The sequence below is a fragment of the Sciurus carolinensis genome, chromosome 2 (genome assembly GCF_902686445.1).
Source record: "Sciurus carolinensis chromosome 2, mSciCar1.2, whole genome shotgun sequence".
NCBI lineage: Eukaryota > Metazoa > Chordata > Mammalia > Rodentia > Sciuridae > Sciurus > Sciurus carolinensis.
In genome coordinates this window covers 67,554,439-67,573,186 of record NC_062214.1, presented here as the reverse complement: position 1 = coordinate 67,573,186, position 18,748 = coordinate 67,554,439, and the positions used below count along the sequence as shown (strand labels likewise).

At 45.9% G+C, this 18,748-nt stretch overlaps 1 protein-coding gene across 2 annotated transcripts in view; it reads left to right on the top strand.

Annotated features, from left to right (window-relative positions):
- The window catches only part of Adamts17 (ADAM metallopeptidase with thrombospondin type 1 motif 17), a 346,209-nt gene that overhangs the window by 267,907 nt on the left and 59,554 nt on the right, over nucleotides 1–18,748 (top strand). For both annotated transcript variants that reach the window (XM_047540680.1, XM_047540679.1), the window contains 4 exons: nucleotides 445–525; nucleotides 10,212–10,369; nucleotides 13,594–13,753; nucleotides 16,122–16,257. In XM_047540680.1, coding sequence (XP_047396636.1) covers nucleotides 445–525; nucleotides 10,212–10,369; nucleotides 13,594–13,753; nucleotides 16,122–16,257 — 535 coding nt within the window. The remainder of the gene's footprint in view (nucleotides 1–444; nucleotides 526–10,211; nucleotides 10,370–13,593; nucleotides 13,754–16,121; nucleotides 16,258–18,748) is intronic.

Below are 18,748 nucleotides of genomic sequence, written 5' to 3'. Positions count from 1 at the left end.
TCTGCCTTCATGTTCTCATGGTGCTCTCCTGTGTGCATGGCTGTGTTCAAATTTCCTTTAAAAAAAAAAAAAAATCTTTGGATTAAAGACACCCTGACCTCATTGTAACTGAATATATCTGCAAGTGTCTTGTTCCCAAATGAGGTCACACTTTCAGGTACTGGAAGTGAGGACTGAAACATATAAATTTGAGGGAGGGGAGTTTCAATTCAACATATGTCATATGACTGGCACTTTCTGCAAACTGGGTAGACAAGAGGTTTGGCTGTAGAAGAGAGAGCACTCCTCATGAGTCATCTGTGTTGATTTCTGAGGTGCCAACCTGCAGTCTCTGAATCCACCACAAGGGGTGTGATAGAATCGATTGAGTTGGGGGATGTTGAGCAGCAGGCACCTGGTCCAGCATGGAGATGTGGTTCACCTGTCTGTCATTCATTGCCGCAGGTTATATTGAAGCTGTTGTCATTCCTGCTGGAGCTCGGAGGATCCGTGTGGTGGAAGATAAACCTGCTCACAGTTTTCTGGGTAAAATGAAAATGATTTGATTTACAATTTATGTTCTGAGAATTGATTTTGGTGATTAGGCTGCTAAATTTGATTCCTGGTCAACCCTGGCTTTACACCTGTACTTTAATTGTAATGACCTGAGTACTCAGAATGGACTATATAGTCCTGTCATATTTGACTGAAGTGTGGCCATGCCCCCAAGTTGGATCATAGGGGACAGAATCAGTTAGAAACAGTAACTTTGAACAGGAAGGAAAATGACAGAAGAGTAAAGGAAGCCATGAGGCACTGGGGTAGTTTCTATTTTCAAAAGTCACCCCAGGAGAACCCCATGCAATGTTAGCCCAAGCAGCATGGGCCCAGCGCCCAACTTACAAGAAATGCTTGTAGGCTATCAGTGGCTCTGGGTATGTCTCCTGTTCTGGGCAAAGAGCAACAACCATAAATTCAATATAAACAGAAAAATACTGCTTTTCACTTAGTTCTATGTGCCCCAAATTCCCAACCACAAACTCCATTGACTTCAAGCACAAATACCTACATGTCTGTAGAGAATTGGATTCCATTCCCAACTGGCCTTCGTTGCCTTCTGTAGGACCATGGTTAAAGTCTAAAAACCTAAGAAGAATCACTGAGTGAAGGCTTTCCTCATCCAGAGTGTGTCCTTGGTTCAATCTCCAGCCTTGCCATTGACCCCAGCAAAGGTCAGCCTGGCACTTAAGAACCAGGGTGATTGGAACCTTGAGTTGAATAGTGAGTGTTCTTTATTACAGGCCACAGGAAGGAGTGCACTCAGAGGCTGCCCCTGCACTTGGTCCACTGAGATAGAAATCCTACCACCATGTGCCACCATTTGCAAGCCCCAATTACACATTCCTGGCTTGGGTTAAATTTCATACTAGAGGTAGCTGATCTTCTGCAGAGTCCCTTCTTCAGAGCTCCCTTTATATTATAATCTCAACCTGTGTTGCCAGATGCTGTTTGAAATGTAAAAAGAAAACACACACATACACACAAAAAAAGACTTGATTTCTGTGGTTTCAAACTCTTTGGGTTAAATTACAATTACCCATGAGATCCTTTTATTTCAATTTTTATCACTGACAGAAAACAGATGCATCTTTGTCCACTTCCCTGCCTTTGTAGACTGCAAGAAAGGATCCACACCTTTCTCTACTTGAGAGACTCAGCATCTAATGAGGCAGACACAAAGCAAATCCCCTATAGGCCAGTGTACAGTGAAGACCACAATCCTGCCATGCAAGACTTCAGAAATACTTAAGGCACTAAGACACTCCACAAACGCCTGCCTTAGGAACAGGCAGGAGGACTCACTGCACCCCAGCCTCCTGTGTGTCTCTCCTGGGTACCAGGGAGCCCTGCTCCTCTGCAGCTTTCTCAGCTGCCCCCCATCCCATATGCTGGCAGGTTGATGGCAACTGCTTCTCCTGCTGCCAGGGTAGGACCTTGCCATCACTCAAGTGGACATCCATGCTGGTCTTTGACAGCCCTGGAGTCTTTCCCAATCTCTCCTGCATGGACACTGTCCCAGCCAAGCCTGGCATGCTTCTCCCCAGCTGTCCCGGCTGTCACTCTACAAATAGAACAATGCTTATAAGTGCTATCTAAAACGGGGCTTGTGCTGCTTTGGGCAGTTTCCTCTGAGGGACAGCCCAGTCCTTTTCCTTCTGCCCATCTAAAGAAATTGGGTCAACTTCACCAGTGTTGGCATCAGAAGCCCCTTCACCTTATATTAGCCACAAAAGTTATACTTCCCTGTTGGTACATTGGGAATGTACTATTTTTATCTGGAATGACATTTCTCCCAAAGGACACTGGACCTTCACAGAAGGCTGAGGTCACCTTTTATCCTTATTCATGAAACGATAATCTGGTTATTCTAAGAGCTACTCCAATTCTGAGGTCATCCTGTTGGTTCTTCCATAAAGCACCAGCAGGCATCCCTGCATATGAGTCCTGTCTTCTGAGATTTTCCAATACCATTCCTCAGCCTGACCCCAGTCCCAGATGCCTGGAGAAAAGAAAAAGATTTTCCGTGACAACATAAGAATAACAGAAGGGTCCTAGAGTAAAAGTGAATTTTTTACTGGAACTCACCTTTGGGTCACAAAGTAACAAGGGGTAGGTGCTGCCCAGAATGGCTAGCTGTCTTGTTAACTTCAGAAGCCTACAGACCACACATGCAAATAAGAACAGTGACACCCATATTAGTGGCTCCCAGTCACTGAGCCAAACTGTGCCTTAGAGGCCTGATCCCTAATACTAGTAAATGTGCTGCTGCAGAGTTGCAAACTGAAGCTCCAAGGGGCTTAGTAGTGTGTCCAAATCCCTCCCTTCATCTGAGTTCACTGCAACCCATGAAGCCTCTCAGAATTGCTCAGTGGTGTCCAGTCAGGACCAGAGATTGACAGATGGAAAAGAGCTTTCCTTGAAAAATACATGATAAACCTGTGCATAGTTACTACTTCATCATGTGCACTTCAAAGAAGCCAATTTCAATCCCAAGGAGATTTGGTTTAAGTGTCTCTGAACACTTTAGCTCCCCAGAACCCCTACACCTCTGTGGGAGCTTGGAGTCAGCCTTGGCCTCCTTATCTTATCCAAAAATCATAATCCCAATATTCTAGGGCCTGGCACATGAACAAGAGCAAGCCCGAAGGTGGTCCATGGTGGTTATGTTTCTAAAGTTAGTTCCAACAATCCTTGTTTCCACTCGGGGCCGGGTGCTTTGGAAGTTGACCCAATATAACTTTGAATTACTCTCACATTTGCTGGGAGCAGTTCCTGAAGAATTTTACCCCACCTACCTTCAGCCCACACTGGTTGGCTTTCTGCTCAAAACCACCTGGAACAGGAAATGCCTCTGCAGTTTGTATCCATAGCTAGGAACAGAGCTGGCAGAACTCCGAGTAGAAATAAAAGGAGCTGGAGCTGACTGGACGCCAGGATTAGAAGTAGGTTGACTGTGGGTCAGGTCTTCCATTTGAATTCAGGAGGGAGAGAGGCGCAGGAGAGACCCACCCTGGCTTCTTCACAGCATGGTGCCAAGGGAGGTCATGTGGGCAGGTTGGGTGCTCATATCTGCCTGTAGCCAGCTCTGAAGGGGTGCCCTATGGGGGATGCCCCCCCCCTTATTCCCTGGAATGACTCATCATCATCCCCTGTAGAGCCTGGAAGTCCAGGAATGGTATGTAAAATGTTCACAAGAGGAAGAAGGGTCCCCAAATGACTTGTCATTCAGCACTTGACCTTGCATTCTGGACCATTTAGAGGATTTTGTTCTCCCACAGTCTCAAGGGAAAGTGTGAATCCACTCTTGTGGTGCCCCATGAAATTCTGTGCAACCATTGAGAGGCTTCTGAGCAAAATCCACAAAAGCAGGCACTCTTAATTTTTGGACAGTGGTTTAAAATATCTAACCTCTGGCCCAGGCAGAAGCAGCAAGGAGAAATCTCCCCAGCAAATCAGAACTTTGGACTTTACAAATAAAATCAAGTGGCTAGAGGAATTGCCTTTGTTCTGAAGTCTGTTGTTTACCTGTGATATCAAAGCATCTATAATCATCTTGAATATCCCTGTTGAGACTTTTCTGGATTCCCAAATTCTGATTGCAAATCAAACTAATTGCATTACAAGTGCTTTCAGATAAAGGAGGCTTGGCTATACCCATTGATGCCCAAGGTTTGAGAGGTTTATATAAGGTAGAGGGTCTTCTTTAAGAAAAGGGTAGTTGCTGGATGCAGTGATTCATGCCTGTAGGCTGAGTCAGGAGGATTGCAAGTTCAAAACCAGCCTCAGCAACTTAGTGAGGCCCCAAGCAACTTAAGGAGACTCTGTCTCAAAGTTTAAAAAAAAAAACAAACAGGGATGTGGCTTAGTGGTTAAGCACTCATGGGTTCAATCTCTGGTACCAAAAAAAAAAAAAGAAAAACAACCAAAAGGACACTTTATGCATAAGGCCTTGGAAGGGACTCACAAGTAGAAGTGCCTTGAAATCACAACCAAACTTGCTCTGCGCAGCTCACAGAAGGCAGGAGAACAGCCCAGCTACTATACAAGGGTACAGGAGGTGTCAGCCCACCAAGTCATTGTACCATTGAACTCCACATTGAACCTGTTCGTTAACTGTTGCAAATGATCTTGACACGCCAACAGACTCAGACTGAAGTCTCACCTTCGGTCTGAAGTTAGGCACCAAATTCTTGATTTTAGTGAAAAGTTCTGATTTTTCGGTATGGACCACAGGAACTTGCAAATTTTACATCTTGCTGACTAAGTTACTCCCACAGAAAGGGTTGGAAGTGATCCCTAGATCTCTTGGAGCTGTCAACTTCCCACTTTTGACTCTGCCTACTTTCCTTCCACTGAGAAATGAAGAAGTCAACAGCAACAGTGCTCAGGGAAGGGTGCCAGCTCTTTGTTGGGAGGTGTGGCCAAGTGGCATCTAAGGCTGCATTAGCAGTCCTTGAGTATACAGATTCATTCTTTCAGAAAATGCAAGAGTTGAGATTTCCCCAGCTCAGCAGCTGCCAATCAGCACCTCCAAAGCACAGAGTCATCTTCAGAGCTCCAGGTGGCTTGTGAGAGCCAACAGTGAAAGTCTCTTTCCAGTTTCCTCTTCACCAACGGCAGGTGAATAACCTGAACTCCAGAGTGAGGATATCTACGCCTCTGGGAGCAGCATGTGCTTTCATGGTGCTGTTTTCCCCAGACAGCCAGATTTCACCTGCTCCCCATCAGTGGCTGACCTTCCCCAGTGTAGACCATTCGCCATAGGCTGACTCCTTCATGTCACACTCCTCAATTCCCAGACTCCTCCCAGAGACTCATGGCTTCTCTTAGCCTCTGCAGACCACCTCTTGAAATGTCTTCTCTACCCACCCGCTTTGGGCAGGTAGGACCTGCTCTGTGCTCAGAGGGCTGAAGCACAGGCCTGTGCTGGCTCCACCTCTATCTGCTCCCCTTGTAGCTGCTGCTGCCCTGTCTCCCCCACAGCCACACCTCTCAGGGCAGGAGCTGGGCTTCCCCAGCCAGCCTCATGCCTCTGTGCAGTGTCCCAAGGATTGTTTTCTAATTGTCTCCAGGTGTGCCCCCTCCTACCCTTTTCCAGCCCTTCCCACTCTTGACCTCCCAGATGTTTGACTTTTGGCCTGAAGTGGGGTAGTTTTGAGTTTATAAGTCACATTAAAGCACTTTACCAAAAGGGTCATGGCTCACAAAACTAGCAGGAAAGAGCTACTTTGTCAGGAGTACACTGCCAGGACAGGAGCAGAGACCCAGAGGAGAGTTTACGGTATGATGAGAGTGTGCCAGGCCTTCTGTATCTCAAGGAGTATGAAGCTTAGGTTGATAAGAGGGTGATTTCTAGGAATTCATTACAGTGATTTTTCTTTCTCCACCTGTTCTGCTGCCATCAAGGTTAGTATTTTTTTAAAACAACCTCCAAAAGGCACATGTGAAAGCCAAACTCAGTTCTCAGTTGCTGAGCATTAGCTTCAGGTACTGCTGGATCCAGGAACTTAAAGTAATGTCCCAGGAAACAGTCTCCATCCTGGTACCCCATCCTCTCTGGGGGCCTCTTCCCATGCACTGGCAGATCCAGATTTATATCAAGTCTTTAGGTAACCCGTGGAAAGAAAGCCACTTCTATCCATGTGCACAGAAGTCCTGCTGACAAATGCCAGGTGGTGACCCATGCTTGGAGCTGGGGTGGAGTTAAGAATGAGCCTCACATGACTAGAGAGAAAACATATTCCTGAGGGAAACTCTGAGCTTCCCTTCAAAGGGGAGAAACAGATGCTGGGTAGCAAGTATGCTCAGTGCTTAAAATGGCCATAAAACAGGAACAGGTCAAGGCCAGGCTTCTAAACCCAAGGCTGGGCCAGGGCAGGAAGTTCAGTGTTGGTCAGTGAATATGGGTGACAGTTGATGGATGCTGGAGTCAGCTGATTCATGGGGTGGGCCCAGGCAGGGAGCAGAGCTGCTGCCCCAGCTTCTGGCACAGGGGTTCCTAGGGGTGACCAGGCATGATCGTGAGCAGCACACAGCTTCAAAGAAATAATTTGCTCATCTGCCTGATTCCTGTGTTCCAGCGTCCTCTGCTCCAGCCACAGCAGTGTCCCCCCTTCCTGTATAGCTGCTCTCCATCTCTTGCCTCCTGTTCCTGGCCAGACTTTTGGAGAGACATCCTTTTCCCTTGCACTTGCTTCTCCTCTGGATCCCCCCTGTAGCAGGAGCCGATCTTGGGGAAACCCTCGGTGGTCTCTGAGTATCAGGAGCAAGGCCCCCTCCTCAGGCCGGCCACACACTCCCTGGTGCCTCCTCTGCTTTCTGGTCTGACAAGCTCAGTGCAAAAGGTGATTCCTCCAGGAAGCCTTCCAGATCCCTTCTCTCCCCACCCCTCCACCATGCGCTTCTGACCTTGGATGTGCTTCTGTTATAGGGCATATGAAATTACATTTACCTGTTTTCTTCCTCCCTTCTGAACTGTTAGCTCCCTGAAAGCAGGAGCTGTTTGTCTTCAGCACCCACCAGAAACCCTCAGAATTGGATGAGGGACTGGCAGGGGGTTGCCACTGCTGTGACGCTTGCATCCCCAGCTTGTTCTTTCTGAATGTTTCTTAGAGGGCTGTGTCCCTTTATGCTTTCTGTCTGTTTCCCACCAGCCTGTACCAACCTTCAAATCAAATATATACATGCATATGCAAGAAACCACTTCCCAAACCTACAGAGAAGTTGAAAGGACAATGAACACCCCCACAGACTTCACCTGGATTCGCCATGAGTTCACATAACCAAAATGTTTTTGGCGATGAGCCCACTGGAAGCTTTGGAGATCCATGAGATTAGTTATTTTTATAAGGGTAAAGACAATATGATACCCTGTAGCAATTAGGGCCTAGTATTTGTTCTCTTTGAGAATAGGTCTTACGTTCTTACATTTCAGCATTTGTCACACTATCTGGACTAATGCTCTGACTTAAACCATATGAGAATTAAAAGTTGCCAGGACAATTAGAGTTTTAGGCATGGCCTGTTAGGTTCTGATCTCTGTAACTTTATAGCTGTGCGTCTTTTGTCAATTTATTTAACCTCTCTGTGCATCCATTTCTTCATCTATGAAGTGAGGAAAATAATCTAAATTTATTGGGAAGATTAAATAGGTAATAGTATATTAAAGAGTTAAACCAGGAGATGTACTCCTTAAATAGTGGTTGGCAGGTGGTGATGTTGAAAAAAAAAGTTTTGAGTGTCCCCAATATTTTCATCTCCTTTTAGTGACCAGAAAATTTCAATTGAAGGTAGAATTTCTTGAAGGGAAACAGATTCAATTCCAAGTGGTATAGAATTCTCTTTCCTAAGCCTTCTCTGGAGTCCCATAACCCTCAGCCACTCACTATACACAGCCACTCTGGATATGGAACCCACTGGAAGTCTCTCTGCTGGGATGCAGCCCTGCCCCTTCCCCTTGACACCTCCTGTAATCAAAGAGTCCTGAACTTGCATCTCCTCTGTTTGCCAGGACTAGCACCAGGACCATAACATCCTGGAACCAAGGGAATCGAGGCCAGTGCCTACCCAGCATCCCTCAACTGCCTGTGGTCTAAGCAGGACCTAAACCTCAGGGGTCTAATCCAACCTGGGACTGATGAATTCAGCATCAATGGAAAACCTTTTTGATTTCAACTCTCATTATCCAAAATTGGCATTCCACATGGACATTTGATTTTTGTTCTTGGTGAGCAGACAGTAGTGAATGGGATGGAATCTGAATTCATTGTTCGTAGACTGAGTAGTGACTCAGTGACCAAAGTGATTGGAGAAGTTTGGAGTGTCTGGGATGCTAGCCACACATGTGGAGAGAGTGGGCTTGGGACAGGGTGTCCCAAGATTTTCATTGTCGGAAGTGATGCCAAGACTTGCTGGCACCTCCCATCATTTGCTGCCTTCTAAATGCCCCAGAGTAGGTTCTAGTCAGTTGCAGGGTACTTTTCCTAAATAACAACAAACAAATAGAATTTCACCACAGAGTGCTCTCCCCATGATGATATGGATTTCAAAGCTCCATGAGAAGATAAAGGAAAACCAAATTTGCACCTGTGACTGCTTGGCAGCATGTGGATTCCCTGTCTGTTCCCATACATTTTGTACTGAGCAGAGTTGTGAATTAGCAAATGTGGGAACAGAAGCTCAGGGAGCCAAGACCAGAGCAGCCCCTCCCACCAAGCTCAGCCCCAGCCCTCGCTGGGAGCAGCTGGCGTTGCCAAGCATAAATATTTACTAGAATAACAATTGATTCCTGAAGGAATGTCCCCTTCATCAGGGTGGGGTTATCAGATCCTTAAGAGGTATTGGAGTTGTTAGGCTACTCTCCTTCAAAAGTCCCAGGTAGGTAACAGTAAAATGAATGGATGATTTCCTTCCTTTTTGTATCTGAATATTATGCCATGGTGAATATGAACCACATTTTCATTATGCATTAATTCATTGATTGGTGCCTACGTGGATTCAGTATCTTAGTTTTTGTGAAGGGTGCTTCAGTAAACATGGGTATGCAGGTATCTTCTATATACTGACCTTCTTTCCTTTGGATTTATGCCCAGGATTGGGATAGCCTACGGTAGGTCTGCTTTTAGTTTTTTGAGGAAACTGAGTTTTCAAAACATCACTGCTGAATAAGTTACATTCCCACCAACAGTGTGTGAAAGATCCTTTTTCTCCACAGCTTTACCAGCATTTGTTATTTTTGTTTTGTTTTGTTTTTTGGGGTTTTTGATTTTGTGGGTTTTTTTTCAGTACAGAATGATATCTTGTTGTAGTTTTTAGCTGAATTTCCCTGGTGACTAATGATTTTTGAGCATTTTTTTTCATATATTTTTGGCCACTTACATTTCCTGAAGAAGTATCTATTCAGATCATTTGTCCATTTCTTCACTGTCATTAGCAACAAAGTGGCTGAACCACAGGACATTACGCTAAGTGAAATAAACCAGACACAGAAACCAAATACTCATGTTCTCTTTCTTATGTGGAAGCTTAAAAAAAATAACGACGTGAATGTAAACAGGTGATTACAAGAGATTGGGAAAGAGGGACAGATGTATCAAGGATGGCTAGATGTGATCAATGCCTCCTGTGTGCATGTATTAAAATAGACCCCATTAGTACATATGATGCATACTAATTAATACATGTTAATTTTTAATTTTTTTTAAATGAATGGATGAATTTGGCTGAAGCGGCAAAACACATGTTGTAGCCTTGAACACATTAAAATAGAAGTAATTCATCAGGCAGAAAACTGTCTGCTCAAGTCAGTTTAGCACAGTACAGTGGGCTGTGGTTGTCCCCATCCTCCCCCGCTCCCCAACCCTAGCTACTGGAGTTGGATTTGAGACAAATGTCCCAGGTAGGTAACAGTAAAATGAATGGATAATTTCCTTCCTTTTTATATCTGCATATTATCAACCCCCAGGGTTCTCCCTCCTTTGGACTTGGAATACTGCTCTGTGAGCAGGGCTCTTGTTCTCATTGTGCAAAAAGTGCAGGGCCTCTCAGTGCAGGCCTCCCTCCTTACCTCAAGGAGGCGAAGACCTCTGACCTACTGTGCACCCAGATTCCTTTAAAGGCCAGCTGGATCCTCCCAACCCCGCTGATTCCTCAGTGTTCCATTTCCTTTCTAGCTCTCAAAGACTCCAGTAAGAGATCCATCAACAGTGACTGGAAAATAGAGCTCCCCGGAGAGTTCCAGATTGCTGGCACGACCGTCCGCTATGTGAGAAGGGGCCTGTGGGAGAAGATTTCTGCCAAGGGACCAACCAAAATACCACTGCATTTGATGGTAACTTGCTGGGCTTGCCTAACCCTTGTCCTAAGATGCTGTCTCCAAGAAATCTACCAAGTCACTTCTTTCCAGAACCTGAAGGAAGAAGATGCATCCAGCTCTTGGGTTTTATGAGGTCGTGGGCTACTCAGGCCTTTCTCCCCTTTTGGTCTTTTCTTGACTAATCCCTTCCACAATGTGCTTCAGAATTCCTTTCTCCAAGCTTCCTCTTTGCCCTTCACCAACAAAGCGCCTACCTTTTCCAGAAGGAGCTGCCTCCAACCAGGAAATGCTTGTTCACATGGGTGGCAACCAGGGAGACTAGGAATCATGAAGGTGACAGCCACGTGCAAAGGTTTATGTCAGACGGTGGGATGCAGGGGCTGGGAATGTAATTCAGTGGTAGAGTGCTTGCCTAGCATGAGCAAGGCCTTGGGTTTGATAACCAGCGCTGCCAAGACAAAACAGATGGCAGGATGCATGGATTTGCCCTGCAGTTGAAAACTACCTTTTGGAAATGAACCATTGACTCAGTGTCCTAGCTGGCCTCACTCAGCTTGAGTATTTGGGAATCAGGAGGGAGAATCGGGTTCCGTGGGTAGGTTTACTTCCCAGGTGGCCTCAAGAAACTTCTGCTTTTGACCGGGATGTCATTGTCTAACCTGTTGTCATTGTCTACCTGTTGTTTCCAGGGGACTCCATGTAGGCCATTTAATCATTGGCTCTGTATCCTTTTAAATGAAGTAGGGATCTCCAGGAAAAGTCGTGCCACTGTTTCTATCTCAGGGTTCAGGAGTTCTTATGCCTAACTTCTGCTAGCTCATAATTACTGATTCTGGGTCTCCTTCCAAAGAACAGGACGTGTGGCAGCCTGTGCACCTATCATCAAAGTACATTTGTCCTCAGTGCCTATCAGAGTCTCTACTTGGAAGTTCTTTTCCCCATTGATTTGTGATCCCTGGCAAGCTACAGCTGTTCAAGGTTAGGTGACACCCAAAAGAGTCTGACCACCACCCAGGCAATCTCCTGGAGCCCTGCCCTGAGCACCAGCACCCAGTGAAGGTGTTGTTCTCTGATGGCACTAAAGCTGTTACAGTTTCTAGTGAGGCACAAGCCAGTGGGTTTCCACATGTGCCAGTGCAACTCTGGGCTCACTAATCTACTGCAAATGTATTCCTACAAGTAGGCTTCTGGAGCCCAAGAACTTGCCCCAAAGTCATTGCTCTGGGATGAGATTGTTTCCTAGTCAAAGTCTTTAGAACAAATCCTTGTATTCTGAGTTAAAAGCAGGTATTCAGAGGGGTAGAGAGGAAACAAAAGACAAGATAAAATCCAAACAGAAACATCACTCTTTAACCCCCAAGTTTATTTCCTCTAGAAAGCACCAAGATGAGTGCATTTCCTTCTTTACCAGAAGCTTTGTAAACTGAGCAGGTTGTCACCCATAAAAGCAAGTATATAGTCTGGAGTCATTCAGATCCCAAGAAACAAAACTCAGAGAGCAACTCCTGCATGGCTGAAGCCCTAGCCATTGTTTAATATTCATCTCTCTTCTCTCTTGAAATAATGATTGTCACTTCCAGTTTTGAAACTTAGAAATGAGGGGTACTACTTTGCTTCTGTATAGGAAGCCTTTGTCCAAACTGGTATGTGCACATTTCTTGCAGAATCAGGAGCACCCACAAAATCCCAGGGACCTGCATTTGAAACCAATTATACACATGCATATACAAATTATATGTGGCTACAAAATTGCATAAAATTGGTTTCATATGGATTCTCCATTTGCCAGTCTTATTCCCACACTGAGATAATAAAGATCTCTTTTAAAGACTAGTTTAAAACATTTTTTTTGAACTGGAGGCACTTTTACAAATACATACTGCAAGTCTGTCTATTAGAGAGTGGATATTTATGCGGTTGGGTCTGCTCTTAGCACCCCCACCCCACCTTACCCCTGACTCAGACTTGGAGACCAATAGAGGCTTGGGAAAGGTGGCTTCTTTCATCTGGTGAACTTTCCACCTGGCCTGCCTAAGTATAGACAGGTGGGCCAGGCACTCCTTGCCTTCAGCTCCTGCTGGTCTCAACTCCTGAGCCTCTCTGGAAGTGAACTTGCTAGCTGCTTAGCCCCAGGAGCACTCACTGGTTCCCAGCTTAGCTTAAAGATACATCATGCACTCACAGGCCACTTTAATCTGCTGCTCCAGGACATGTTTTGCAACATTATGTCTAGAGAAATAAAGTCAATAGTGCATCTGCTGGCCTTAAAGGCTTCTCATGTGCATTCCCAAAGTATAGACACCTCCATTTTCCACACTCACTAGAACTTCAGGTATAGGGTCCCCAAACTGCATGATGACTACCCACAAAATACTGTAGATCCCTTCCTGCAACTCCACCCACTTTAAACCTGAAGCTAAACCTCTGCTACCCATGGGGATAGTCATGATATTAGCTCCCATGGCAACAGGAAGGGTAGCACTTCCTTGGACCCAGATGTCCCCAGAATTCTCCCTGGGGGGAATGGCTGTACTTTGCACTTCTTGAACCTGTCTTCTTCCCAAATGCTGCAGCTGACTCACAGCACTGACTAGTGATTTGGGAACAAAGAGACAAAGAGCAATGTCTCCTGCTTTTTTAAAAATGTGCCAGGGATTGTACCCAGGGGTGCTTAACTACTGAGCCACACCCCCAGCCCTTTTTATTTTGAGGCAGGGTCTCACTGAGTTTCCTAGGGCCTCACTAAATGGCTGATACTGGCTTTGAACTTGGGATCCTCCTTTGTCAACCTGCCCTGAGATTACAGGTGTGCATCACCACATCTGACATAGTGCTCATTTTTAGAGAAATAGAGTAATCATCTGTGCTCAGATGTCTTTCTAGGTAAAAGCAGTATATGTGTGTCTTTCTCATGTGAAAGAGCAGCATTGTGGAAATGTGAGCTTTGTTCTGCATGGAGCAGCTCTCTGGGAATAGTGCCACAAAGAATCCACAAAATTGCTCAGCCCCAAACTCCTCGTCTACATGGGTCCTCTCTGGAGGAGCAAAGAGCAGAACACCCCTATGGTGGTGTGCATTTGCCCCGTGCCCTGAGAAATTCAAGGTTGAGATAAAGGAGCACCCCTAGATTGAACCTGTTTTCTACCCCTACACTACAAGGTGGGCTGGTTTGCATACTTGGCAACTTTGCAGGCTCTTGGTCCATTTCAACATGGCCTTTTATTTTGCCACTGACCCAGGTGCTGCTATTTCATGACCAGAATTATGGAATTCATTATGAATACACCATCCCTGTAAACTACACCGCTGAAAATCAAAGTGAACCAGCAAAGCCACAGGACGCTTTGTTCATCTGGACCCACAGCGGCTGGGAAGGGTGCAGCGTGCAGTGTGGAGGAGGTGAGGGCCCGGGCGGTGGGCTGATGGGGTGTGCAGTTGTGCTTAATGAGGAAGTAGTGAATTCAGGGCCCTCTGCAGCCAGCAGTCAGAGCATGGGGAGTTCCCTGCAGTTCCATGGAACTTACCGCATCCCACTAAGATCTCTCTGCAGAACACTTGGGCAGGCCTTCCCAACTCCCACACATTAGCATGCCTACATGGCCCCTTTGCCTGCAGCATGGACTTAGGAGTAAACATTAGGCCAGTGTATGGCTGTATCAGAGGTATGACAGGTTGGCCCTGAGAATAAACAGAATAGGCCTCCAACTGTTGTCACCTGGTGGAAGGGCACCAGACGATGTCTCTGCCTGCTCCCAAATACCCTATGCTGTTTGCCTCAATACCCCGCTACAGAAAGAAGCCCTACAGCTTGGGCAAAACATTCTGAGCACGAGTCCTGACTGCACAGCTTCCTACCCTACCTCAGCCAATGACTGACCTTTCAATACCTGCATTTCCTCACCTTTAAAAATGTCTGCCCCTCTCATCCCCTGTGGAGGCTGCAGGATGGGCCAGTGACTATCATGTTCCAAGAACTGATTTGAGCAAAAAGCACTGTGTTTATTACTGGATCTTCTAATAACAGTTGGAGGCTCTTCTGAACTCTCAGTCAGCAGTCCCTTGGTACACTGTAGTTTGTCACCCTGACAGTGCAAACCACAGGATCATGAAAGATAGGACACAGGATTGGTGGGTTCTGATGGGCACAGAGTTAGGACAGAAGGTTGACCAGGACTCTGGATGATAGTCATGGCAGGGTAGAACCCAGACATGGCCTTACCTATCTCCATGCTGAATGGCTACTGACTGCTAAGATGCCCTTGGTCAGAAACCCAGTGTATAGAGGATTGTTTACCATTTAAGTACCTCATCCATTTTTCATAGGTAGGAAATTGAGCCACAGACACTGTCAGCATCAACTGTGAATTCCTTCCTGTGCATCTTGGCTAACTGCCCTGTTTGTTCTCAGCCTCCTCCTCAAGCAGCCCATGGCAGTTGGCATGTCCTTGGAGGTCCACCATAAGCTCTGTGGTCCTCCCTCTCCCTCAGGCCTTCAGCTGCAGCTCTGGGTTGATGCTCTTCCAACCTCCAAATCCAGCAGCCAGCACCTACACCTTTGACTGCAACCAGACCTTTCCTTCTGTGCAGCTCACTGCAGACTAAACACCAGCCAGATGGAACAGTTTGCAGGCTCTGCTGGGCCAGGAGACCTGTTCTGTCACCATCACTCTTGGCTCAGTGGCAATCCCTTTATGACACCAATTTGTGATGATTTCCAGTTACCTACAGTTGTCAGAGCTGAAGCTGAAAGCTGGCTGGAGGAGCTCTGAGCTTTCATATTAATTCAAGGCTGCGTTGGGGGCAGTGGGAACCCACAGTGTAACTCAGGACTCCATAATTTTCATATCATTCCTTCATGACAAGTTTCCCTAGAAGACATCCTGCAAGAAATCTGGGATCCAAAGAGTTGTTCTTGGCTCCCTATTAATCTTTTATTGTCACTCTTCCCAAATAACAAGGATGACAGTAGTATAGCAAAAGAAGTCTTCATCTCCTGCCACGTTCCGTTCTAGGCACTTATATTGTATCAGTTCACTCGAACAGCACCGAGGCACCCCAAGGCATAGGGAGGTTAGGCAAAGCAGCCCACTGGAGGAAACCAAGAATCAGAAGCATGGCAGCCAACTATTGATAACATAGCCACTGTGATACTATCCGTAACAGAGCCAGGACTTGAACCTACATAGCCTGGCTCCAGAGCCACCCTCCTAACTGCCAATCATTCAACCTCCCTGATAAAGTTGTGCCACACAGTGTTTAGGGTGCTTTGGGAACACCCAAAGGGAGACTAATGGGTTCACAAAACTACCTAGGAACATGTGATGCGGAAGTACCAGTTGTCTAAGTGGACAAGTTCAAATCGGCCCTGGAATGCTTGCCAGGGGGTGCAAGTCTATGTATCCTTTATACCAGCCACCCTGTTCAGCACATCAAATGATTGTCAGTGCTTAATGGAAATGAAAGACCCAAATCAGAACTTTGGCTTCGAAGAATTGAAAGGTTTCCAAGGACACAGTTGATCTGAGGTGTTAACAGCTTTCTGATCTTGTTTTGGACTCTCCTGTCCCACACTGACCCCCTCACATGTCCTACACACCCTCAACCCTGAGATGACAGTTCTCTCTCTCTCTCTGACAACCAATATGATGCCACTTTAAAGGACATGTTGATCAATAGTTGCCCCAAACACTCCTCTGTATGCATGAATGAGCGGCCTCTCTGGCTGTGTGCAGCCGTAGCCTCTCAATCCCTGTGGTTTGGTTTCCAGGGGAACGCAGAACCATCGTGTCATGCACACGGATTGTTAACAAGACCACGACTCTGGTGAATGACAGTGACTGCCCTCAAGCCAGCCGCCCTGAGCCCCAGGTCCGAAGGTGCAACTCACACCCGTGCCAGTCACGGTAAGGAGCTCTGTTCTATAGCTCAGCTTTTCCAGAGTCTGGGGCAGCAGCAGTGTGCATGGGGGGTTGATACCCAGGTAATACCTAATACTGCACTCTGCCATGTTCCATTAGTGTTGCTGAGTGATTTCTGCTTGTTCAAAATGGTCATGTTATTTTACAACAGGGCCATGAGCTGAGAAGTACATCATTAGGTTGTTTTCTTGTGCTAATATCATGTGGCATGTTCCTTCACAAACCTGGGTGGCACAGCCTCCTACACACTACACGTGCAGTACAGCCTAATGCTCCTCGGTCATGTGAGCAAAGCAACATGAGGGTAAATTGAGTGCTAGAGAAAGTGATGCAGTCAACATGAGATATATGAGGCTGCTGCTTGTGTAATGAGTCATTCTGTCTTAGAGGAAGCAAATTATTTTGTAAGTAAAAGGAGTACGTCCCAAAAGAATAATAATAATAAGTATGGTATGATAAATACATAAACCAGTAACGTGGGCATGTATTCTCATTATCAAGTACTATATACTATACATAATTGCATGTTTGTGCATATGACTGGCAGCACAGTAGGTTTGTTTACACCGGCATCACCGCAAACATGTGAGTCATGCATTCAGCTACATCACAGCTGCTGCAACATCACTGGGTGATAGGAATTTTTCAGTACCATCATAATCTTCTATGACCAATGTGTATGTGTAATCTATCATTGACCAAAATGTTATGTAGTACATGACTGTACTAAATTTCTGCCTATCAAGCCAGAACTTTGATGGGAATGTGCAACCCTAGCTGGAAAGAGCTTATAAGAAACTAGCCAGTTCGACACATTTTCAAGTGGTATCTCCTGGCTCCCCCTAAATTGCTTTGTCTTGGAGGAAAAGGAAATAAATGTTAGCGTCGGAGTGGCCAGGAGTGAGTGTGCACATCGGTAATGTCTGCGGCTGACCTGATCCAGTGGAATTTCTGCCTGTGCGTGCAGATCTTGGTGTTTGTTGTTTCCTTCCCAGCCCCAGCTTTCATGGCCATGTTATTCACATGCTCTGGAGTGAGCTCCTGGGTTATGAGGAGATAACTGTGTGAAATCAGTTCTGCCTCTGTCCTTGCAGTCATTTTACTGGGATGTGCATGGCACCATGACTCTGTCACATTGTGTAATGTTACCTCTTGGCCTCTCAGTCTTCCCCGAGATGAAGTGAATGTTTTTTGTTTTGTGGTTCTATGGGTCACGTTGAGGCATGCTCGACTTTTCTAACTAGACTGACCTTTTGTCATGGTAGTTTTTTTTAGGTTTCTTAAGCTCAACTTGTGTTGCTTGCCTTCTGCAGGAGTTTCACAAAGCATTTGGCTTTTGCACCAAACCCTCTTTGCTTTGTCAAACTCCCAAATGTGTTTGAGTGAGAGAGAGAATATGGGAGGGAGAACAAGAAAGTCAGGACTGTTACATTGATTTCATATGCCTCTTGGAAAATTAAGAGTGAAAATCCACCCTAATGCTGAAGGCCTTGAGGAAGTGCTCCCTGCAAAAAGTCTTATTGGGCACCTTGGGTATTAGCAGCCACTCCTCAAACTATCAATCAGTCAAACAGTCAGAAACATGTGGCACCAAAGAAGAAGGCGCTTGCCATTGTACAGACCCAGCAGTTAGAGAAGCCACAGTCTCTCCTCTTGAAACCAAGGATTACCAGGCCTTCTTGAAATGAGAAGAAAGTAGGATAAGGGGCTCATGACGAAGGGAGGCAGCATGGGCCCAAGGGCATGACTGAACTGAAAGATCTTGGGGATCCATCTTAGAATCAAAATTTCCAATCAGTGTTGTTTTCAAACTATGTTAGTATCCATGTCTTTGAAAAAAAAATATGTGCAGAAACCAAATAAAATGAGACATGAAAGCTGATGTGATGGACTTGAGACTCACATGATGTAGGGCCAGTACTCAGAGCCTACCCCTCCACTCTGAGTAGACCCACAGCACCTCCATAGAACCCCACAGGAAAAGGTTTGAAAACCGACAGTCAAGGATCCTGCATCCTTGAATGATGGAGCAGCTCGTGTGGGAACAGCTCACACTGAACTTCTTCTTATTGCCTAGTTGTTCAGCTACTCAGCATCCAGCATAGCTCTCAGTGCGCCTCCTGTGTACTATTCACCAGTTCAACCTGGATTCATTGAGCTCCTTTCCACTCACCAGGCACTGTTCTAGGTGCCAAGGTATTTAGAGGTGAGAAAGACAGACCAGGTCTCTAACTTGGCAAGTATGAGGTTTTCTCCCTGGCCACCATTCTCCCGTCTCTCCCACCTGCTTCCAGTCCCTTCCTGACTATAAAGCGGACACAAAAAATGAGTGGAATTTCTATAACCAGAGGAGAAAATAGAATTGATAAAAGACAAGACAGCACCTGGAATTTGCCTTAGAGCCTAGAAAGGAAATGCCTGGTTGCTCCTCTAGGCTGGTTTAGTGTGTCTGTTTGTTTTGTTTATTCTGAACCAT